General features: G+C 45.8%; 1 protein-coding gene across 1 annotated transcript in view; it reads left to right on the top strand.

Moving 5' to 3' along the window:
• Positions 1-259: 259 nt before the first annotated feature.
• The window catches only part of AGPAT5 (1-acylglycerol-3-phosphate O-acyltransferase 5), a 151,706-nt gene continuing 130,957 nt past the window's right edge, over positions 260-21,008 (top strand). The window contains exon 1 of the mRNA XM_073626651.1: positions 260-730. Within this exon, the coding sequence (XP_073482752.1) occupies positions 512-730 (219 nt within the window). The 5' untranslated portion in view covers positions 260-511. The remainder of the gene's footprint in view (positions 731-21,008) is intronic.

Here is a 21,008-nt window from a genome sequence, read left to right on the forward strand (position 1 = left end):
GGGTTTACAACCACTTTAAATGGATGGGTTTACTTCCGCTTTAATTTTGCAACAGCGGCTGTTGTGGGATTCAGCAGGTATTGATCAATAGAATAGAACAAGCGATCATGTTTAATGTCCCTGTGTGACGGGTAACAAGTAGCAGTCCCCGTCCAACTCTCATATCAGACTTTTCTGAAAAGTTCCTTGCCAGGTACAAAGATGGCGGCACGGCTCCTGCTCTTCCTAGTGACGTCCGAGTTGCCTGTGCCTGGTAGACTGTGTTCCCTGTCTGCAGTGGGTAGAGAAGGCAATGAAAGGCTATTGATCCGGGGGCATGTAGTCAGCTGTCATTGCTATGTGCAGACATGTGAGCGATGTCACCGCAGCCATTCTCCTCCATGCAGCTGTCCATTGTGTCCCATGTGTCAGGCTCGCCCCGCCCACGCCCCTCTCACGTGTTGCCGGGTATCAGTAGGTGCAGTGTGTGCCTTTCTCCTCTCACCTGGCAGTGAATGAACGGGGCTCCACCATGCTGCTCTCCGCCGTGCTACACACCTATTCCCTGCGCTACATGCTGCCTGCCGCCCTCATGCTGGGCACGGCGCCCACCTATCTGCTGGCCTGGGGCTGCTGGAAGGCCCTGAGCTTCCTACTACCGGAGAGAGTGTACAGGAGGGGGGACGACCGGCTCTATACCGTCTACCAGAGCATGGTGCTCTTCTTCTTCCAGCACTACACCGGGGTGCAGGTCAGGCTCTGTCTGGGGGGAAGGGGGCACGTGTGTGTGTGGAGAACATGACTACTTCCGGGTTGTGACCAGCACCATGTCTGACCTCTGCCACCACTCACCTTCACCACTGGATGGGGGACACACTCATCACTTCTGTAACCTTTCATTCTCTAGCCTCCTTTATCCTATACACACAGTATTCTCAACATGCACCACAATCTACTTTAAGCTGACCATACACAATACAATCTGATTGTACAATCTCTTTTAGATCTACCGTCCGCTATGTAGTGACAGGACCTGGAATGGGTTGTTCAGCCCCGGAAGAATTTACCCCCTTCCTTACCAGAGCACTTTTTTGTGAAACGGCACTGCGTCTCTTTAACTGACGATTGCGCGGTCGTGCGACATTGTACACAAACAAAATTGATGTCCTTTTTTTCCCCACAAGTAAAGCTTTCTTTTGGTGGTATTTGATCACCTCTGCTGTTTTTATTTTTTGCGCTATAAACAAAAAAAGAGCGACCATTTTGAAAAAAAAACAATATTTTTTTACTTTTTGCTATAATAAATATCCCCAAAAAATATATAGATATATAAAAAAAAAAAAATGTATTCCTCAGTTTAGGCTGATATGTATTCTTTTACATATTTTTGGTAAAAAAAAAATCGCAATAAGCATATATTGATTGGTTTGCGCAAAAGTTATAGCATCTACAAAATAGGGGATAGTTTTATGGCATTTTATTAATTCTTTTTTTTTTACTAGTAATGGCGGCGATCATCAATTTTTATCGTGACTGCGACATTATGGCAGACACATCGGACACTCTTGGCGCTATTTTGGGACCATTCACATTTTTACAGCGATCAGTGTGATTAAAAATGCATTGAGTACTGTGTAAATGTGACTGGCGGTGAAGCGGTTAACCAGGAGGGGGCGCTGCAGGGGTTAAGTGTGTCCTAGGGAGTGATTCTAACTGGGGGGTGGGCTACGTGTGACATGACACTGATCACTGCTTCTGATTACAGGGAGCTGTGATCAGTGTTCCGTCACTAGGAAGAATGGGAAAATGCTTGTTTACATCAGCATTTCCCCGTCCTTCCTCTCCATGTGACGATCGCGGGTATCCCCTCAGAAATGGAATCCGCGGGACCCGCAATCACACTCAGGTGCTAGCGGCGGCTGCTATCCAGACCTCGCGAGATCACGTACAATAACATGATTTTGTGCAGCAAAGCCAACCTGCCACAGTAAAACTGCGGCGGCTGGTCCGCAACCCTGTAAAGTGGAAGTCCATGCAAAATCTAAAATCCGTGCATCTATAGACACCAGGGATCTAACACTAAGCTCTCTATCCCTGTAAAGAAAAGATGAGTATACATTTTTTTTTTGGAAGCTGACCTGACCCGCTCCGACCTGATCTCCAGCGCCGGAAGCTCTGCAGAGGACATGAAGGACATCGGCTGTGAAATGAATGGGAAGTGACGTCACCCATAGAGTTACAATGGGGCTTCCGTTGTCCTCCGTCTCCTCTGTGCAGAGAAGCTGCGGCTGAACATGGGATCCGGTCAGATCGGCTTCCAAGAAAGGTTTGTATACTCGTTTTTTTCTTTACAGGGATAGAGAGCTTAGTGTTAGATCCCTGGTGTCTATAGATGCACGGATTTTAGATTTTCCATGGACTTCCACTTTAAGTCTGTCCTTAGCTATGGTAAATCTAAATAACTTTGTATGGAGATTGCACAGTATGAGTGTATACCCAGCTTTAGGCTTCAGACAGGTGGTAGCCCTTGCCGCCTACTTTAAATGTGGTCTGCGGTGAATTGCTTTTCAGAGGGCAGCTGTAGGTGCCTGTTTTAACCCTGAGAAGGTCAAATTGCCATGATGCAACCTTGTGCATTGTTAAATGTGTTTGCGTTCGGCAGCAGTACTGGTCACCGAATGCCATTGGTTTCTATTGGCCTCAAAGCATCATGGCTGCAGGATGTGTACAGCCCGGAGCGGCTACATGGTGTTGTATAGATGGGTAGTCTGGGGAGGGGGGCGCAGCTGTAAAACTGTGGCTTAGATGCTTACTTTTACCACCCACATGGCCATGAATGAGGCTTTAAATCTACCAGAAAGTATGTAGTGCAAGCACCTTCTTGATTGGCTACAAACTGATTGCGTAGTTTAGGATCTAGGTTCAATTTAAGTCCTCATAGTAATAAAACTGATTGTACAGAGTTCAATTGTAATGTGTATATCGAGCTTCAAGTATAACTAAAGGTAAAATCTCTCTTTTTTTCTCTCTCTCTTTTCTCTCGATTTTGATTAGAGTACAGATAGATTAGAACACTTGTCAGTTTTTAATGCTGTCTGTGCCCGTTAGGGAGATTCACCCTCTCTATTGGTCCTGTTTACCATTATCATTGAAAGTAAGGCTGGGTCCACACTATTTTCGCATGCGGCTCACAGAGGGCGTCACCGTTTCAGGTCCAATGTCAGCCTGAAATTTTTGGCTGAAATGGACCAAAAGACGCACAGGGCTCCTGTGCAAATTTGCACCAGAGCCGCAGCGGAGATGTGTGAACCAGATCCATAGAGAGCCGCTCAAAATCTTCTGCTATTGCGAATTGGATGTGGCGAACCTGCATCCAATTCGTAATAGTGTGAGCCCAAATTTCGGATCGTACCCAGAAAAGTAATAGGGCGGATATCTTCCAATGGGGACACACGTTCTGGTGCCCTGGGGGTCCCCAAGGAATTCCCCTAATTTGCAGGGAGTTCTTCCCACTTCCTGTTTGGCTAAGAGACAGGAAGTGAAGGGAAAGCTCAGCAATGGGACACAGGTGGCAAAAAAAAAAAATCTGACAGGGGTTATAACCCTCCCTTGTTCTATTCAAAATGAAAAGAAAAGGTTTGCCTTTAGTTCTACTTTAAGATTGCACTAACCTCTGGTTTAAAAAAAAAATAAAAACATAAAAAGGGGGATCTGTAGTGTGCATAGGTCATTCCAAAAAAAAAATACAACATATTACATTTTGTTTTTGGGTTTAATGCTGCTTAAGCCAGTTCGCACCACATGCAGTCCAGTGCATTTTTTTTTTTTTTTCTGCATCAAAACATGGAAAATATGTTATATGTTTTTTAATTGCGTAGTTCACACCAATGCTTGCAGTTCCAGAAAAAAAGTTGAACATGCTGCATTTTTCCTGCACTGGACTGTTGTAAAACGCATCAAAAATGCGCCGAAACACACACGTCCTTATTTAAGGGTAAGAAAAAGGGGGGGGGATGCACTGGACTGTATCTGGAACGCTTCAAAAATGCATTAAAAAACGTGCATGCAGAAAAGCATCTGGAACGCTTCCAGACTGCATTTCTGTGGTGTGAACTGGCCCTTAAAGTGGTAGTAAAGTCATCTTTAAAAAAAAAAGCTGCTCCACAGCAGGTTTAAGTCATAGTGTACTAGTAGTATCCACCATATACTAGCACATTATGAAAGACTTGCCTGTAAACTGAGCTCTCCAGCACAGCTCTGTCACAGCTTCCCCAGCGCTTCGCTCCCACGCATGCGCACGGGAGTTGCATCGCAGCTGCACAGAGTGGGCCATAAATGTGGTCTGAGCCACGCATGTGCAACTCATATCACATCACTCGCTGACAGGCAGGCGTGACATTTATAACAGAAGAGACCACTAGGGTCTCTTCTGTTATAAAAACCCTGCCTGTCAGTGGATTTTAAATGATTTTACTACCACTTTAAGTCCACAGACAGTTATACTGAGGCCTTAGGCGTATAGCTATATAACTGGCGCTCTGACAGGGGAGATTGTTTTCTTATTAGTATCTCTGCCAGCCCCTAGCCTATGCTGTCCATTCACAGAAGACTTTGTATTTTGTGAATGGGTTCACATAATACAAAATGCTCTGTGATTGGGCATGAGGAAAGAAGGGGTGGGTAGAGCGGCTGCATGCAACTGAGACTAGAAGGTCCAGCATTGGGGCTGCAGAATAATAGCGAAAGCTCTGCTCCCTGCACTCAGTAAAAATGTAAGTAAAAGCCTAACTGTAGCCAAAGTAAGAATTACAAAAAAAAAAAAACAACACAAGGGATGTAACCTACAGTCAGTTAGTGATACACAGAGAGGAAACAAATCCTAATACATACAGTGCCTTGAAAAAGTATTCATACCCCTTGACATTTTCCACATTTTGTCATGTTACAGCCAAAAATATAAATGTATTTTATTGGGATTTTATGTGATAGACCAACACAAAGTGTCACATAATTGTGAAGTGGAAAGAAAATGATAAATGGTTTTCAAAATGGTTTACAAATAAATATGTGAAAAGTGTGTTGTGCATTTGTATTCAGTCCCCCTCAGTCAATACTTTGTAGAACCACCTTTCACTGCAATTACAGCTGCAAGTCTTTTAGATGTTTGCACATCTAGAGAGTGACATTTTTGCCCATTCTTCTTTTCAAAAGACCATATGCTTAAGGGTATATCCGTCTCCCAGAGCACATCTAGTGCACCCTGGATTAACATGACTAGGATATATGTGGGACAGTCTCTGTGGGGTGTAGTACGCCCTATGAAGGAACTTCAGTTTAATAAACCTGTTTTTTTGCCGCTATCATAGTGGGAAGGTAGGAACTCAATTGGATTTAGATCTAGACTTTGACTGGGCCATTCTAACACATGAATATGCTTTAATCTAAACCATTCCATTGTAGTTCTGGCTGTATGTTTAGAATCGTTGTCCTGCTGGAAAGTGAACCTCCACCCCAGTCTCAAGTCTTTTGTAGACTCTTAACCACTTAAGGACCGCCTAACGCCGATTTACGTCGGCAAGGCGGCACGGGCAGGCAAAATCACGTACATGTACGTGATTTGCCTCTCGCGGGTGGGGGGTCCGATCGGACCCCCCCCCCGGTGCCCGAAGCGGTCCCGTTCTGTTCCCCGGCGATCCGAGATGAGGGGGAGGCCATCCGTTCGTGGCCCCCCCCTCGCGATCGCCGCCGGCCAATGGGAACACTCCTTTGCTGCTGTATGCTAAACAGCAGCAAAGGAAATGATGTCATCTCCCCTCGGCTCGGTATTTTCCGTTCCAGCGCCGAGGGGAGAAGACATCAATGTGAGTGAAAACACACTACACAACACAGTAGAACATGCCAGGCATACAAAACACCCCGATCCCCCCCCCGATCGCCCCCCGATCCCCCCCCAATCACCCCCCCCCCCTGTCACAAACTGACACCAGCAGGTTTTTTTTTTTTTTTTTTTTTTTTTTTTTTTTCTGATTACTGCATAGTGTCAGTTTGTGACAGTTACAGTGTTGGGACAGTGAGTATTACCCCCCTTTAGGTCTAGGGTACCCCCCTAACCCCCCCTAATAAAGTTTTAACCCCTTGATCACCCCCTGTCACCAGTGTTGCTAAGCGATCATTTTTCTGATCGCTGTATTAGTGTCGCTGGTGACGCTAGTTAGTGAGGTAAATATTTAGGTTCGCCGTCAGCGTTTTATAGTGACAGGGACCCCCATATACTACCTAATAAATGTTTTAACCCCTTGATTGCCCCCTAGTTAACCCTTTCACCACTGATCACCGTATAACCGTTACGGGTGACGCAGGTTAGTTCGTTTATTTTTTATAGTGTCAGGGCACCCGCCGTTTATTACCTAATAAAGGTTTAGCCCCCTGATCGCCCGGCGGTGATATGCGTCGCCCCAGGCAGCGTCAGATTAGCGCCAGTACCGCTAACACCCACGCACGCAGCATGCGCCTCCCTTAGTGGTATAGTATCTGAACGGATCAATATCTGATCTGATCAGATCTATACTAGCGTCCCCAGCAGTTTAGGGTTCCCAAAAACACAGTGTTAGCGGGATCAGCCCAGATACCCGCTAGCACCTGCGTTTTGCCCCTCCGCCCAGCCCACCCAAGTGCAGTATCGATCGATCACTGTCACTTACAAAACACTAAACGCATAACTGCAGCGTTCACAGAGTCAGGCCTGATCCCTGCGATCGCTAACAGTTTTTTTGGTAGCATTTTGGTGAACTGGCAAGCAAGCACCAGGCAGCGTCAGGTTAGCGCCAGTACCGCTAACACCCACGCACGCACCGTACACCTCCCTTAGTGGTATAGTATCTGATCGGATCAATATCTGATCCGATCAGATCTATACTAGCGTCCCCAGCAGTTTAGGGTTCCCAAAAACGCAGTGTTAGTGGGATCAGCCCAGATACCTGCTAGCACCTGCGTTGTGCCCCTCCGCCCAGCCCAGCCCACCCAAGTGCAGTATCGATCGATCACTGACACTTACAAGGCACTAAACGCATAACTGCAGCGTTCGCAGAGTCAGGCCTGATCCCTGCGATCGCTAACAGTTTTTTTGGTAGCATTTTGGTGAACTAGCAAGCACCGGCCCCAGGCAGCGTCAGGTTAGCGCCAGTACCGCTAACACCCACGCACGCAGCATACACCTCCTTTAGTGGTATAGTATCTGAACGGATCAATATCTGATCCGATCAGATCAGATCTATACTAGCGTCCCCAGCAGTTTAGGGTTCCCAAAAACGCAGTGTTAGCGGGATCAGCCCAGATACCTGCTAGCACCTGCGTTTTGCCCCTCCGCCCGGCCCAGTCCAGCCCACCCAAGTGCAGTATCGATCGATCACTGTCACTTACAAAACACTAAACGCATAACTGCAGCGTTCGCAGAGTCAGGCCTGATCCCTGCGATCGCTAACAGTTTTTTTGGAAGCTTTTTATTGAACTGGCAAGCACCAGCGGCCTAGTACACCCCGGTCGTAGTCAAACCAGCACTGCAGTAACACTTGGTGACGTGGCGAGTCCCATAAGTGCAGTTCAAGCTGGTGAGGTGACAAGCACAAGTAGTGTCCCGCTGCCACCAAAAAGACAAACACAGGCCCGTCGTGCCCATAGTGCCCTTCCTGCTGCATTCGCCAATCCTAATTGGGAACCCACCACTTCTGCAGCGCCCGTACTTCCCCCATTCACATCCCCCAACGAAATGCAGTCGGCTGCATGAGAGGCATTTTTATGTGCTCCCGAGTACCCCTACCCAACGAACCCCCCCAAAAAGATGTTGTGTCTGCAGCAAACGCGGATATAGGCGTGACACCCGCTATTATTGTCCCTCCTGTCCTGACAATCCTGGTCTTTGCATTGGTGAATGTTTTGAACGCTACCATACACTAGTTGAGTATTAGCGTAGGGTACAGCATTGCACAGACTAGGCACACTTTCACAGGGTCTCCCAAGATGCCATCGCATTTTGAGAGACCCGAACCTGGAACCGGTTACAGTTATAAAAGTTAGTTACAAAAAAAGTGTAAAAAAAAAAAAAATATATATAAAATAAAAAAAAATAGTTGTCGTTTTATTGTTCTCTCTCTCTATTCTCTCTCTCTATTGTTCTGCTCTTTTTTTACTGTATTCTATTCTGCAGTGTTTTATTGTTATTGTTATTGTTATTATGTTTTATCATGTTTGTTTTTCAGGTATGTAATTATTTATACTTTATTGTTTACTGTGCTTTATTGTTAACCATTTTTTTGTCTTCAGGTACGCCATTCACAACTTTGAGTGGTTATACCAGAATGATGCCTGCAGGTTTAGGTATCATCTTGGTATCATTCTTTTCAGCCAGCGGTCGGCTTTCATGTAAAAGCAATCCTAGCGGCTAATTAGCCTCTAGACTGCCTTTACAAGCCGTGGGAGGGAATGCCCCCCCCCCCCCACCGTCTTCCGTGTTTTTCTCTGGCTCTCCTGTCTCAACAGGGAACCTGAGAATGCAGCCGGTGATTCAGCCAGCTGACCATAGAGCTGATCAGAGACAAGAGTGGCTCCAAACATCTCTATGGCCTAAGAAACTGGAAGCTACGAGCATTTTATGACTTAGATTTCGCCGGATGTAAATAGCGCCATTGGGAAATTGGGGAAGCATTTTATCACACCGATCTTGGTGTGGTCAGATGCTTTGAGGGCAGAGGAGAGATCTAGGGTCTAATAGACCCCAATTTTTTCAAAAAAGAGTACCTGTCACTACCTATTGCTATCATAGGGGATATTTACATTCCCCGAGATAACAATAAAAATGATTTAAAAAAAAAAAAATGAAAGGAACAGTTTAAAAATAAGATAAAAAAGCAAAAAAATAATAAAGAAAAAAAAAAAAAAAAAAAAAAAAAAAAAGCACCCCTGTCGCCCCCTGCTCTTGCGCTAAGGCGAACGCAAGCGGCGGTCTGTCGTCAAACGTAAACAGCAATTGCACCATGCATGTGAGGTATCGCCGCGAAGGTCAGATCGAGGGCAGTAATTTTTGCAGTAGACCTCCTCTGTAGATCTAAAGTGGTAACCTGTAAAGGCTTTTAAAGGCTTTTAAAAATGTATTTATTTTGTTGCCACTGCACGTTTGTGCGCAATTGTAAAGCATGTCATGTTTGGTATCCATGTACTCGGTCTAAGATCATCTTTTTTATTTCATCAAACATTTGGGCAATATAGTGTGTTTTAGTGCATTAAAATTTAAAAAAGTGTGTTTTTTCCCCAAAAAATGCGTTTGAAAAATCGCTGCGCAAATACTGTGTGAAAAAAAAAAATGAAACACCCACCATTTTAATCTGTAGGGCATTTGCTTTAAAAAAATATATAATGTTTGGGGGTTCAAAGTAATTTTCTTGCAAAAAAAAAAAAACTTTTTCATGTAAAAAATAAGTGTCAGAAAGGGCTTTGTCTTCAAGTGGTTAGAAGAGTGGGTGATGTGTGACATAAGCTTCTAAATGTTGTGCATAAAATGCCAGGACAGTTCAAAACCCCCCCAAATGACCCCATTTTGGAAAGTAGACACCCCAAGCTATTTGCTGAGAGGCATGTCGAGTCCATGGAATATTTTATATTGCGACACAAGTTGCGGGAAAGAGACAAATTTTTTTTTTTTTTTTTTTTTTTTTTTTGCACAAAGTTGTCACTAAATGATATATTGCTCAAACATGCCATGGGAATATGTGAAATTACACCCCAAAATACATTCTGCTGCTTCTCCTGAGTACGGGGATACCATATGTGTGAGACTTTTTGGGAGCCTAGCCGTGTACGGGACCCCGAAAACCAAGCACCGCCTTCAGGCTTTCTAAGGGGCGTGAATTTTTGATTTCACTCTTCACTGCCTATCACAGTTTCGGAGGCCATGGAATGCCCAGGTGGCACAAAACCCCCCCAAATGACCCCATTTTGGAAAGTAGACACCCCAAGCTATTTGCTGAGAGGTATAGTGAGTATTTTGCAGACCTCACTTTTTGTCACAAAGTTTTGAAATTTGAAAAAAGAAAAAAAAAAAAAGTTTTTTCTTGTCTTTCTTCATTTTCAAAAACAAATGAGAGCTGCAAAATACTCACCATGCCTCTCAGCAAATAGCTTGGGGTGTCTACTTTCCAAAATGGGGTCATTTGGGGGGGGTTTGTGCCACCTGGGCATTCCATGGCCTCCGAAACGGTGTTAGGCAGTGAAGAGTAAAATCAAAAATTCACGCCCTTAAAAACGCTGAAGGCGGTGATTGGTTTTCGGGGCCCCGTACGCGGCTAGGCTCCCAAAAAGTCCCACACATGTGGTATCCCCATACTCAGGAGAAGCAGCTAAATGTATTTTGGGGTGCAATTCCACATAGGCCCATGGCCTGTGTGAGCAATATATCATTTAGTGACAACTTTGTGCAAAAAAAAAAAAAAAAAAAAAAAAAAAAGTGTCACTTTCCCGCAACTTGTGTCAAAATATAAAATATTCCATGGACTCAATATGCCTCTCAGCAAATAGCTTGGGGTGTCTACTTTCCAAAATGGGGTCATTTGGGGGGGGGTTGTGCCACCTGGGCATTCCATGGCCTCCGAAACTGTGATAGGCAGTGAAGAGTGAAATCAAAAAGTTACACCCTTAGAAATCCTGAAGGCGGTGATTGGTTTTCGGGGTCCCATACGCGGCTAGGCTCCCAAAAAGTCCCACACATGTGGTATCCCCGTACTCAGGAGAAGTAGCTGAATATATTTTGGGGTGCAATTCCACATAGGCCCATGGCCTGTGTGAGCAATATATCATTTAGTGACAACTTTTTGTAAATATTTTTTTTTTTTTTTGTCATTATTCAATCACTTGGGACAAAAAAAATAAATATTCAATGGGTTCAACATGCCTATCAGCAATTTCCTTGGGGTGTCTACTTTCCAAAATGGGGTCATTTGGGGGGGTTTTGTACTGCCCTGCCATTTTAGCACCTCAAGAAATGACATAGGCAGTCATAAACTAAAAGCTGTGTAAATTCCAGAAAATGTACCCTAGTTTGTAGACGCTATAACTTTTGCGCAAACCAATAAATATACGCTTATTGACATTTTTTTTACCAAAGACATGTGGCCGAATACATTTTGGCCTAAATGTATGACTAAAATTGAGTTTATTGGATTTTTTTTATAACAAAAAGTAGAAAATATCATTTTTTTTTCAAAATTTTCGGTCTTTTTCCGTTTATAGCGCAAAAAATAAAAACTGCAGAAGTGATCAAATACCATCAAAAGAAAGCTCTATTTGTGGGAAGAAAAGGACGCAAATTTCGTTTGGGTACAGCATTGCATAACCGCGCAATTAGCAGTTAAAGCGACGCAGTGCCAAATTGGAAAAAGACCTCTGGTCCTTAGGCAGCATAATGGTCCGGGGCTCAAGTGGTTAACAGGTTTTCTTATTGCCCTGTATTTGGCTGCATCCATCTTCCCATCAACTGACCAGCTTCCCTGTCCCTGCTGAAGAAAAGCATCCCCACAACATAATGCTACCACCACCATGTTTCAGGGTGATGTGCAGTGGTTGTTTTCCACCACACATAGCATTTTGCTTTTAGGTCAAAAAGTTAAATATTGGTCTCATCTGACCAGAGCACCTTCTTCCACATGTTTGCTGTGTCCCCCACATGGCTTCTCACAAACTGCAAATTAGACTTCTTATGGTCTTTCAACAATGGCTTTCTTCTTGCCACTCTTCCATAAAGACCAGATTTGTGGAGTCCACGACTAATAGTTGTCCTGTGGACAGATTCTCCCACCTGAGCTGTGGATCTCTTCAGCTCCTCCACAGTTATCATGGGCCTCTTGGCTGCTTCTCTGATTTAATGCTGTCCTTGCCCGGCCTGTCAGTTTAGATGGACGCCATTTCTTGGTAGGTTTGCAGTTGTGCCATACTCTTTCCATTTTCGGATGATGGATTGAACCATGCTTCGTGAGATGTTCAAAGATTGAGCTTTTTCTTATAACCTAACCCTGCTTTACACTTCTCCAGAACTTTATCTCTGACCTGTCTGGTGTGTTCCTTGGCCTTCATGATGCTGTTTGTTCACTAAGGTGCTCTAGCAAACCTCGGCTTCACAGAACAGCTGTATTTCTACTGAGATTAAATTACACACAGGTGGACTCTAATTACTAATTAGATGACTTCTGAAGGCAATTGTTCCCACTAGATTTTAGTTAGGGGTATCAGAGTAAAGGGGGCTGAATACAAATGCATGCCACACTTTTCACATATTTCTTTGTACAAACTTTTGAAAACCATTTATAATTTTCCTTCTACTTCACAATTATGTACCACTTTGTGTTGATCTATCACATAAAATCCCAATAAAATACATTTACGTTTTTTGGTCATACTTGTAACTAACATGATAAAATATGGAACATTTCCAGGAGTATGAATACTTTTTTCAAGGCACTGTAAGTTGTACATGTTTATCTGCAGTCTTCTCTTCTTTACATCCCTTCAAAGTGCTGAATTTTAAAGCTTGTCTGAGAGTTCAGAAAATGGTGGATGGAGAGATGAAATTACACTCTGCAGATCTCAGTGAGGAGAGCTCAGAGAGCTGATTGGAGGGAAGAGACACACTCCTCCTCCAGAGAGCACAAAGGAACAGAACTGAGGCTGTCAATCAGCTGTAGGTCCCTCCCCGTCACCATTTTTCTCTCGGTGTCAGGAAAACTCATCAGAAGTGATTGCTGATAGCAAAGATACAAAGAAAGAGACATAAATGATAATTGGTCTACAGTTCCACTAGTTTGACTTCAAAGTTTTGCGACTTTGATCCGACTTTACTCTGAATCCATCAGATCAAAGTAGTGCAGGCATCTTTTCAAAGTCACTGCAAATTTATTTTATTTTGGCTGCACTAAGGCCTTATGCCAGGTTCACACTAGCTGCAGCTCACAGCAGGGGGTCCGGTGCGTCCCTATTCACCATTTCAGGTATGAATCAGGTCTGAATTTTTGCCTGAATTCGCACCTGAACGGAGCCAAAGATGCACAGGACCCTTTTCCAGTGTGGACTGCGACCACCCCAGAGTTGTGTGAACCGGCTCCATTGAGAGCTGGACGCAGTCTCCTGTCATGTGAATTGGATGCGGAGAAGTTATCTACTTAAAGCGGAGTTTGTCATTTTTCAGTTTAATAAAAGTCAGCAGCTACAGAAGGTATAGCTACTGACTTCTAATAAACAGACACTCACCTGTCCCATAGTCCAGTGATGCGGCCACCCAAAGCCTCGGTTCTCTCCCACACCTCTCTGTGGCGCCGGCCTCACTAGTGAGGGCACCCGGTTGTGACAGCTTGCGGCTTCACAGCCAGGTGTGCACTGCGCATGCACAAGACGTGCTGCGCTGTCCTGAATGGCCGAGCACTCTTATGGGACCTGTGGCATGTCTCAGAAGATTGCAGGGAGGGGGAAGTCGTCGCCTTGGCGCCGTGGGCGAAAGTGGGAGCTGGGTACCTGTTAAGACTAGGTACCCCCACCAAAAAATGACATGCCAAATGTGGCATGTCAGGGGGTTAGGACCCCTTAAAGCGGAAGTTCCACTTTTGGGTAGAACCCTCCCTTTAACAGTTTATTTGGGAACTGACCTCAGATTCACACAAATCAAAGCTTGGCTATCCAGGACCAGAGCTGTGTTTATGTTCTCCAGCATCCTTTTAAATACTCGCATGGGCCTTTAGAAAATAATAGCTGGCTGACTTGGCACATGTGCTTGGGATGGCCATGACTATCTGTGGCCAGGCCTGGATCAGTGCAAACATTTTCAGAGGATGCTGGTGGACGTAATTGATTCACCAGTAAGATAATTAATAGTTTAATACACTCGTAAAACAACTACTATATATTAAAGGATCACTAAAGATAATTTTTTTTTTTTTAAATAACAAACATGTTACTTCCACTGTGCAGCTTGTTTTGCACAGAGTGGCCCCGAACCTGGTCTTCTGGGGTCCCTCGGTGGCTTTCTCAGCTTCCCCGTAAGGACTTAACACTTTCATGCAAGCTCCCTCAAATGGTGTTGAGTGCTTGCGGGCGCACTCCCGTGATATAGCCGCTCACTGTATCACTCGGATCGCCCCCATACCGCCGTGTTATTGGATGTGATTGACAGCAGCGCGAGCCAAAGGCTGCGCTGCTTTCAATCCATCCACTCTAGCCAATCAACGGCCAGGCTGAGCAGCGAAGAGGATGTCGGGGGCGAGCGCGGGACTTTTGAGGGGGCAGGTAAGTAAAACGGGGGGGCTGGGGGGGGGGGGTGGTATTGTCAGATGTTTTTTCACCTTAATGCATAGAATGCATTAAGGTGAAAAAACTTTTACCTTTACAACCCCTTTAAACCTAAATATTTCAGTGTTTTCAATTCATCATATATAGGGAGCAGTTAGGGGCTCACGCATGAATTTATGTTGGGGTATCTGCTTCATTTGACAGGTACCCAGTCCCCACTTCTGAGAGATCTTGCCGTGACGAGATCACTCGAAAGTTTGGCCGCCCTCCTCCTTTCCCTGCAGCTAGGCCATACAGAAAGCGCAATGTGCTTTGCATATGCGCATTAATGGACCGGCTGTAAAGCTGCAAGGCTTCACTGCCAGTTTCCCTTACAGGTAATAGCGGCAATGGCACCTGAGAGCTGATGGAAACATTGGCTGGGGTGCAGACATCGCTGGATTCCTGGACAGATAAGTGTCCTAATATTAAAAGTCAGCAGCTACAATATGTGTAGCTGCTGACTTAATATCTTGCTGGGGGGGGAGAAACTCACCTTTTAATAACTTGTACATTGTATATTAGAATCCTCCTATTTTAATCCGTAAAGTTGATCTCTTTTAACAAATGTAGTTCTTTATCCAAAGACAGATCAGCACTAGTGATTTGACTGTCTTTTTATATTCAGGCATCCTGCCATTTCCATTCACTTTCTAGAAATTTAAAGCAAATGTCTGATGTGTGACTGCTGACCTATAACAATCTATGAGTGCTTCAGGGTGCAGTCCCTGTTCATTTGCTTGTTTTATTTGGGTGTGCATTTCTTTATCTTTGTGCTGATAACAAAGATTAACTTTTATATAGCAAGTGTTTGCCACATATTGGTTTGCTTTTATTGTTGGTTACTGGTGACTATGTGGTTTAGTTTTGTTGTCATGCCCTGCTCTTGTTCCTGCATATGTATACCTTGCTTTATTCATTAAAGTGGAACTAAACTCTCTCAATCAGCATGAACTATTTTTAATCCTTTATGCTTCTAGCATTAGTAAATAGATAGGAAGGTATGTCATATTTAATATTTGTTTTAAAATGTGGCGTTTTTTATTTTTTTTAATTATATTTCTTATGTTGCTTCCTGGTTTCTGGCCTAGGCCAAATTGATGTCATACATCCCGAGCGTCTTTATAGGCATTTTTTTTTTGTCTGGAGGAGGGGTGGGAGGGTCTTTCTCTGCTAAACACACCCTCCTGCCTGCATGCCTGAGCTAAGGGCAGACGGATATCCAGTAAGGAAATACAAGAATCATCTGTCCTTACTAAACATGGTTGCAGCAAAAAATGCTGGGGTGGTGTCTTTCAAAGCGATTTCTCAACAAAATAATGCATGGAGACATGGATGGATGAATGAGTTTGCTTTGAGTATTTAAGATGAAATAGCACTTTTGGTTTGTGGTGCTCAGATGCAGTATTAGCTCCACTTTAACCTCAAGTCTGACTTGCGTATTTATATGGCCTCATATTGATGTGGTTACACTGGGATCATGGTTGAGGCTACAACCATGATCCTGGTACTGTTTTTCTCAGGAGGCAATTCTTTACACTGTAAAAATGATCCAAGTGTCTATACAGCTGCTTGATCACTTTTTACAGGTGGCATTTGATAAACCTATTGTCCAATATTCCCTCTGTCCCTCAGTTCTTGATTGTGTTTCCCACAAGATGCAGCAAAACCTTTTTGTTTTCCTCTGGACCGAGGCCTGGGGCTGAGGTTCCCTCCGTGGGCATCAGACCCTAGGCAGACCAGTGGTGGATGCAGGGTCTGGTAAGGTTTTTTCCTTTTCCAGGGGGGATATTGTCCCCAAAGAGTACTCAGGGGGAGCAACAGGTGAAAAAGAGTCTCCCTGAGAGCTGGAGGCCCCTGGACACAGTGAAGGTGTGTCCGGAACTCCAGGGACCACATTCCCACCTACCATTCTCCTCCTACCTTTATAGTGGTGGATGGAATGGTGGAGTAGATCTGCACACCCCCTCTGCCCGTGGGGGCGAGAAGCTCCTGGACATGCGGGACCCCTGGCATGGCATGCTCCGCGTCTGCTGGCACTACTGCACAGGTCTGGATGTCGAGCGGAGCGTTAGCTCGGCGTCACTTCTGATAAGTCATTTCTGGGGACGGAGGCTCTGGCAAGATAGCGGCGATCGGCGCTGGTAAAACGAGCGCTAAACAGGCAGTGGAGCGGGGGGGTCCTAGGTCCTGGTGCCTTCTAAAGCCGCCTAAGGCGCTACTTCCCCGCGGAGAAGCCTAGGAGGGATGTAGAAGGAAGATGGGCCGAGTGCGGCCGCAGCGCTTGAGGAGACCACAGGGGGTGAGTCTATCCGGCTGTTGTGGGGGTAAGGTTAGGGGTGGCCCTATTCCCTCTCCCCCGCAGAACACCTTAAAGGGGCTAATGGGTAATTATTCCTTGTGTTTCCACAGAAACAATGCCCTGCCCAGGGGTCTGCAGGTAGATCCAAGTCCAAGGGCCCCTCTAGGTAAAAACGATGTGGGTACTGCAATGAGAAACTCCCGCAGGACCACACCAAGCCCTTTTTGTTTGAAGTGCATTTATAAATTAGCGGGCAAGGAAACAACACAGGCCATGAAAGAGTGCCTTGCTCTGCAATCGGAGGTGTTAGCAACTCTCCAGTCGTTTAAGTCTACAGTCGGGACCAGTTGGCAGGCGGAGGCCCCTCCCTGTAGAGAGGACTCCCCCTCTCAGGAGGGAATCTCAACGAGTAATGCAGGGAGGAAGGCACCTCTTCTCTGCCGATGATGACATGGAGGGCCTCCTCAGAGCAATATATGCGTCTGAGGATTTTCAACAGCCATCCACGCAGGTCTCGACTCAGGACAGATTGTATAGGGGGCCTGGCAGAACTCAGGCTAAGTCCTTTCCGGTCCACCAATCTCTCAAGGATATAATCCTGAGAGAGTGGAAGGAAAGGTACTTAAGCTCAAGACGTGGAAGCGTAGATGTCCCTTCAGAGAGGAGGAAGAGGAAGGTACCATGGCTGGATGCTTCCCTAGCTCAGTTATCCAAGCTCTCGGACCTCTCCTTTGAAGATTCTGGCAACATCCAGGACTAAATGGATAGGAGGTCAGAAACCCTGCTCCGCAGGGCCTGGGACGTCAATGCAGCAGCTATGGGGCCTGCATTGGCTTCCGCCTGTGTTGCCAGGAATGCGGACGCATGGGTCAGTAAGTTGATAGACCATGTCTCGTGTGGGTCCAAATCCAAGGAAGTGGATTCCCTGGAGGTAATTGGAAAGGCGGTATACTATCTGGTGGATGCAGCGGTAGAGACACTATCTGCAGTCTTCATGAATTCTGCTAGGAGAGCTCTTTGGGTAAAAACGTGGCATGGTGATTATACCTCTAAGTCATGTCTTTGCGGTATACCCTTTGAGGGCTCTCTCCTAATCGGAACCGGCTTGGAGCAGGTCCTATCCTAGTCGACAGAGAAGGGTTCCCAAGTGGCTTCCCAAGTTCCCAAGAAGGATAAGGTTAAAAGATTTTTTTCGAGTCCCCCCTTCAAAAGACCGTTTTAAGGGTAAGAAAGAGACGGGTAGGAAGTGGGGGTTCTGGAAGGGCAAACAAAAGGGTGAAATCCTTTTTTCCGGACCTGGACATTCCAACAAAGAAGCAAAATGATGCCAGCCTAAAGGTTGGTGGAAGACTCTTGTGGTTTCTTCCGCAATGGGAAAGGATCACTCAGAGCCCATACATTTTAACCACTTGCCGATCACCGCACGCCAATGTACGTCCCTACTTTGGGGACGGATATCGTTGTTATGGCAGCAGCTAGCTGTCATAACCCCAAGTACCCCCGTGTTCGGCCGGCGGTCAGCTACAAGATATAAGTGGTCTCTGCGGCGCCGCGAGATCACTTTTATTGGTTGCGGGAGAGGGGCCCCCTCCGGCCGCGATCCAGTGCCCTCCGCTGCTTACCGGAGCCGTTGGCAGCGGCAGAGGCGATCGCGTCTGTCCCCTTGCTGGGTATGGAGATGAGTGAGGGGAAGATGGCCCCCACCCGTCTTCATAGCAGGGCGGAAGCGATGTCAAAACGTCACTTCCGCCCATACGTCTTAAGGACACATTTTTCTGTTGTCATTTTTGCAGATGACAAATTTTTTATTTATTTATTATTTTTTTTAATTGCATTTAAGTCCAAATATGACATCTGAGGACTTTTTGAGGAATCAAGTAAAATAAAAAATGAAAAAAAAATAATTTTTTTAAAACGCCCCGTCCCGACGAGCTCGTGCGCAGAAGCGAACGTATACGTGAGTAGCGCCCACATATGAAAACGGTGGTCAAACCACACCTGTGAGGTGTCGCCGCAATCGTTAGAGCGAGAACAATAATTCTAGCCCTAGACCTCCTCTGTAACGCAAAACATGCAACCTGTAGAATTTTTTTTAAACGTCGCCTATGGAGATTTTTGAGGGTAAAAGTTTGAAGTCATTCCATGAGCAGGCACAATTTTGAATGTTGGGTGTTGGGTATCAATTTACTTAGCGTAACGTTATCTTTCACAATATAAAAAAAATTGGACAAACTTTACTGTTTGTCTTATTTTTTTAATTCAAAAAAGTGAATTTTTTCCAAAAATGCGCTTGTTAGACCGCTGCGCAAACACGGTGTGAAAAAAAGTATTGCAATGACCACCATTTTATTCTCTAGGGTGTTAGGGAAAAAAAACAATATATATTGTTTGGGGGTCATTTTCTAGAAAAAAAACTGTTGTAAACACCAAAATCTCAAAACGAGGCTGGTCCTTAAGTGGTTAAACCTCCTAAAGGAGGGTTACAGGTTGGGATTCCTGGCCATCCCTCCTCCGAATTTTGTACTTTCTTATCTTTCCAAAGAACCACAAAAAGCAAGGAGCCTGTTGGAAAGTGTCCGGGAGTTAGCACAACAGGAGGTCATCATCCCTGTTGGCAGGGGGTTTTATTCCCACATATTTGTGGTTCTGAAACCCACAAGCAAATTTCGACTGATTATAAACTTACGGAGACTGAACAGGTACTTACAGTACAAGAAGTTCCTTATGGAAAGCATTTACACGCTCAGGAGACATCTCCAAGTGGGGATCTTCATGGTCATGCTAGACCTGAAAGATGCGTATCTCCATTTCCCCATTGCCCAGAAACACCAGAAGTTTCTTCAATTCACAGTTCTGTCAGGGCAGGGCGTCCAACACTGGCAATTCAGGGCACTCCCCTTCGGCCTTGCGGCCAGCCCGATAGTCTTTACGAAGGTTCTCGCCGAGGTAGTTCATTCCTTCACCTCCAGGGAGTAGCCTTGATTCCTAATTTGGGCGATATGCTAATTTACAATCCGGTCCTTCAACAGCTCTGGTCAGATCGGGACAAGGTGTTGGCCACCTTAGAATCCCTAGGTTGTATGATCAGCCTGGAGAAGTCCTCCCTAGACCCCTTGCAGTCCAAAGTGTTCTTAGGATACCTAGTGGACTCAAGTAGCTCAAAAGATTTTCCTTCCCCAGGAAAAGATCATAAGGGTGTGGGGGGCAGTCTCCTCTCTCCAGGAACCCGGGAGGGTCTCTCCTGAGATCCATCATGAGAATACTGGGGGTAATGAAATCATGCATTCCAGCGGTACCCTGGGCCCAACTCCATTCTCAGGTTCTCCAGGGATTCCTTCTCTCCTCTTGGGATGGGAGAAGGGAATCTCTCCCACGGGAGGTAATAGTCTCTCTGGACTGGTGGCTCAGTCCGAGCAACCTGTTGGGGGGTCGGTCCTGGGCACAGCAGGACTCGTTGAGCGTGACAACTGACGCGAGTGCCTGGGGATGGGGAGCTCACATAGGAGATCTTTGCGCCCAGGTCCTTGGGACCAAAGTCAGAGCAGAGCCTCTTCGAATTTCAGACTCCTGGCGGTCAGGAAAGTCTTAGAGGCTTTCAGGGACCAGATCCGGGGGAGAGAAGTACAGGTCTTCTCGGACAACGCAGTGGCAGTGTCCTACTTAAACCACCAGGGAGGAACAAGGTCCCGGAGACTAATGAGTTTAACCCAGGAGATCCTGGCGGAGGCAGAGAGGAGAATCTCCTCAATTTCAGTGTTCCATATAAGAGGGACCCTCAATATACAGGCGGACTTCCTCAGCAGGCAGCCCATTCATCAGGGCGAGTGAAAGCTAAACAGCGAGGTGTTTTCGCTGGTAAGCGACCACTTAGGCAGACTGGAGATTGATCTGTTTGCTTGCAGGAAGAACAGAAAGGTCCAGAAGTTATTCTCTCTCGCCAGGGAACAGGGCTCCCAGGGTGTGGACGCTTTAGCCCAGAGCTGGAGGTTCGATCTGGCATACGCATTCCCTCCCTTGGTACTCATTCTCTGAGTGTTACAAAAGTTGTCTCAGACAGACTGTTGTCTCATTCTAATCGCACCCTGGTAGCCAAGGAGGGTGTGGTTCCTCTCCCTAGTGAGGTGGCCGATCGCCCCTCCGTTGCATCTCCTGTCCAGACGCGATCTCCTCTCTCAGGGGCCAGTTCTACATCTGACCCAGGGTTTCTTTCCCTAAAGGTCTGGTACTTGAGAGGGAGATCCTCAGGAATAGGGTGTGCTCGGAAAGGGTGATTGATACCCTCCTGCTAAGTAGGAAGCCTGTCACCAGGCAGATCTATGCTAAGGTTTGGAAGGTCTTTTCTTGTTGGATACAAGCTAGAGAAGGCCCT

Source organism: Aquarana catesbeiana, linkage group LG04 (genome assembly GCF_042186555.1).
Source record: "Aquarana catesbeiana isolate 2022-GZ linkage group LG04, ASM4218655v1, whole genome shotgun sequence".
Taxonomy (NCBI): Eukaryota; Metazoa; Chordata; class Amphibia; order Anura; family Ranidae; genus Aquarana; species Aquarana catesbeiana.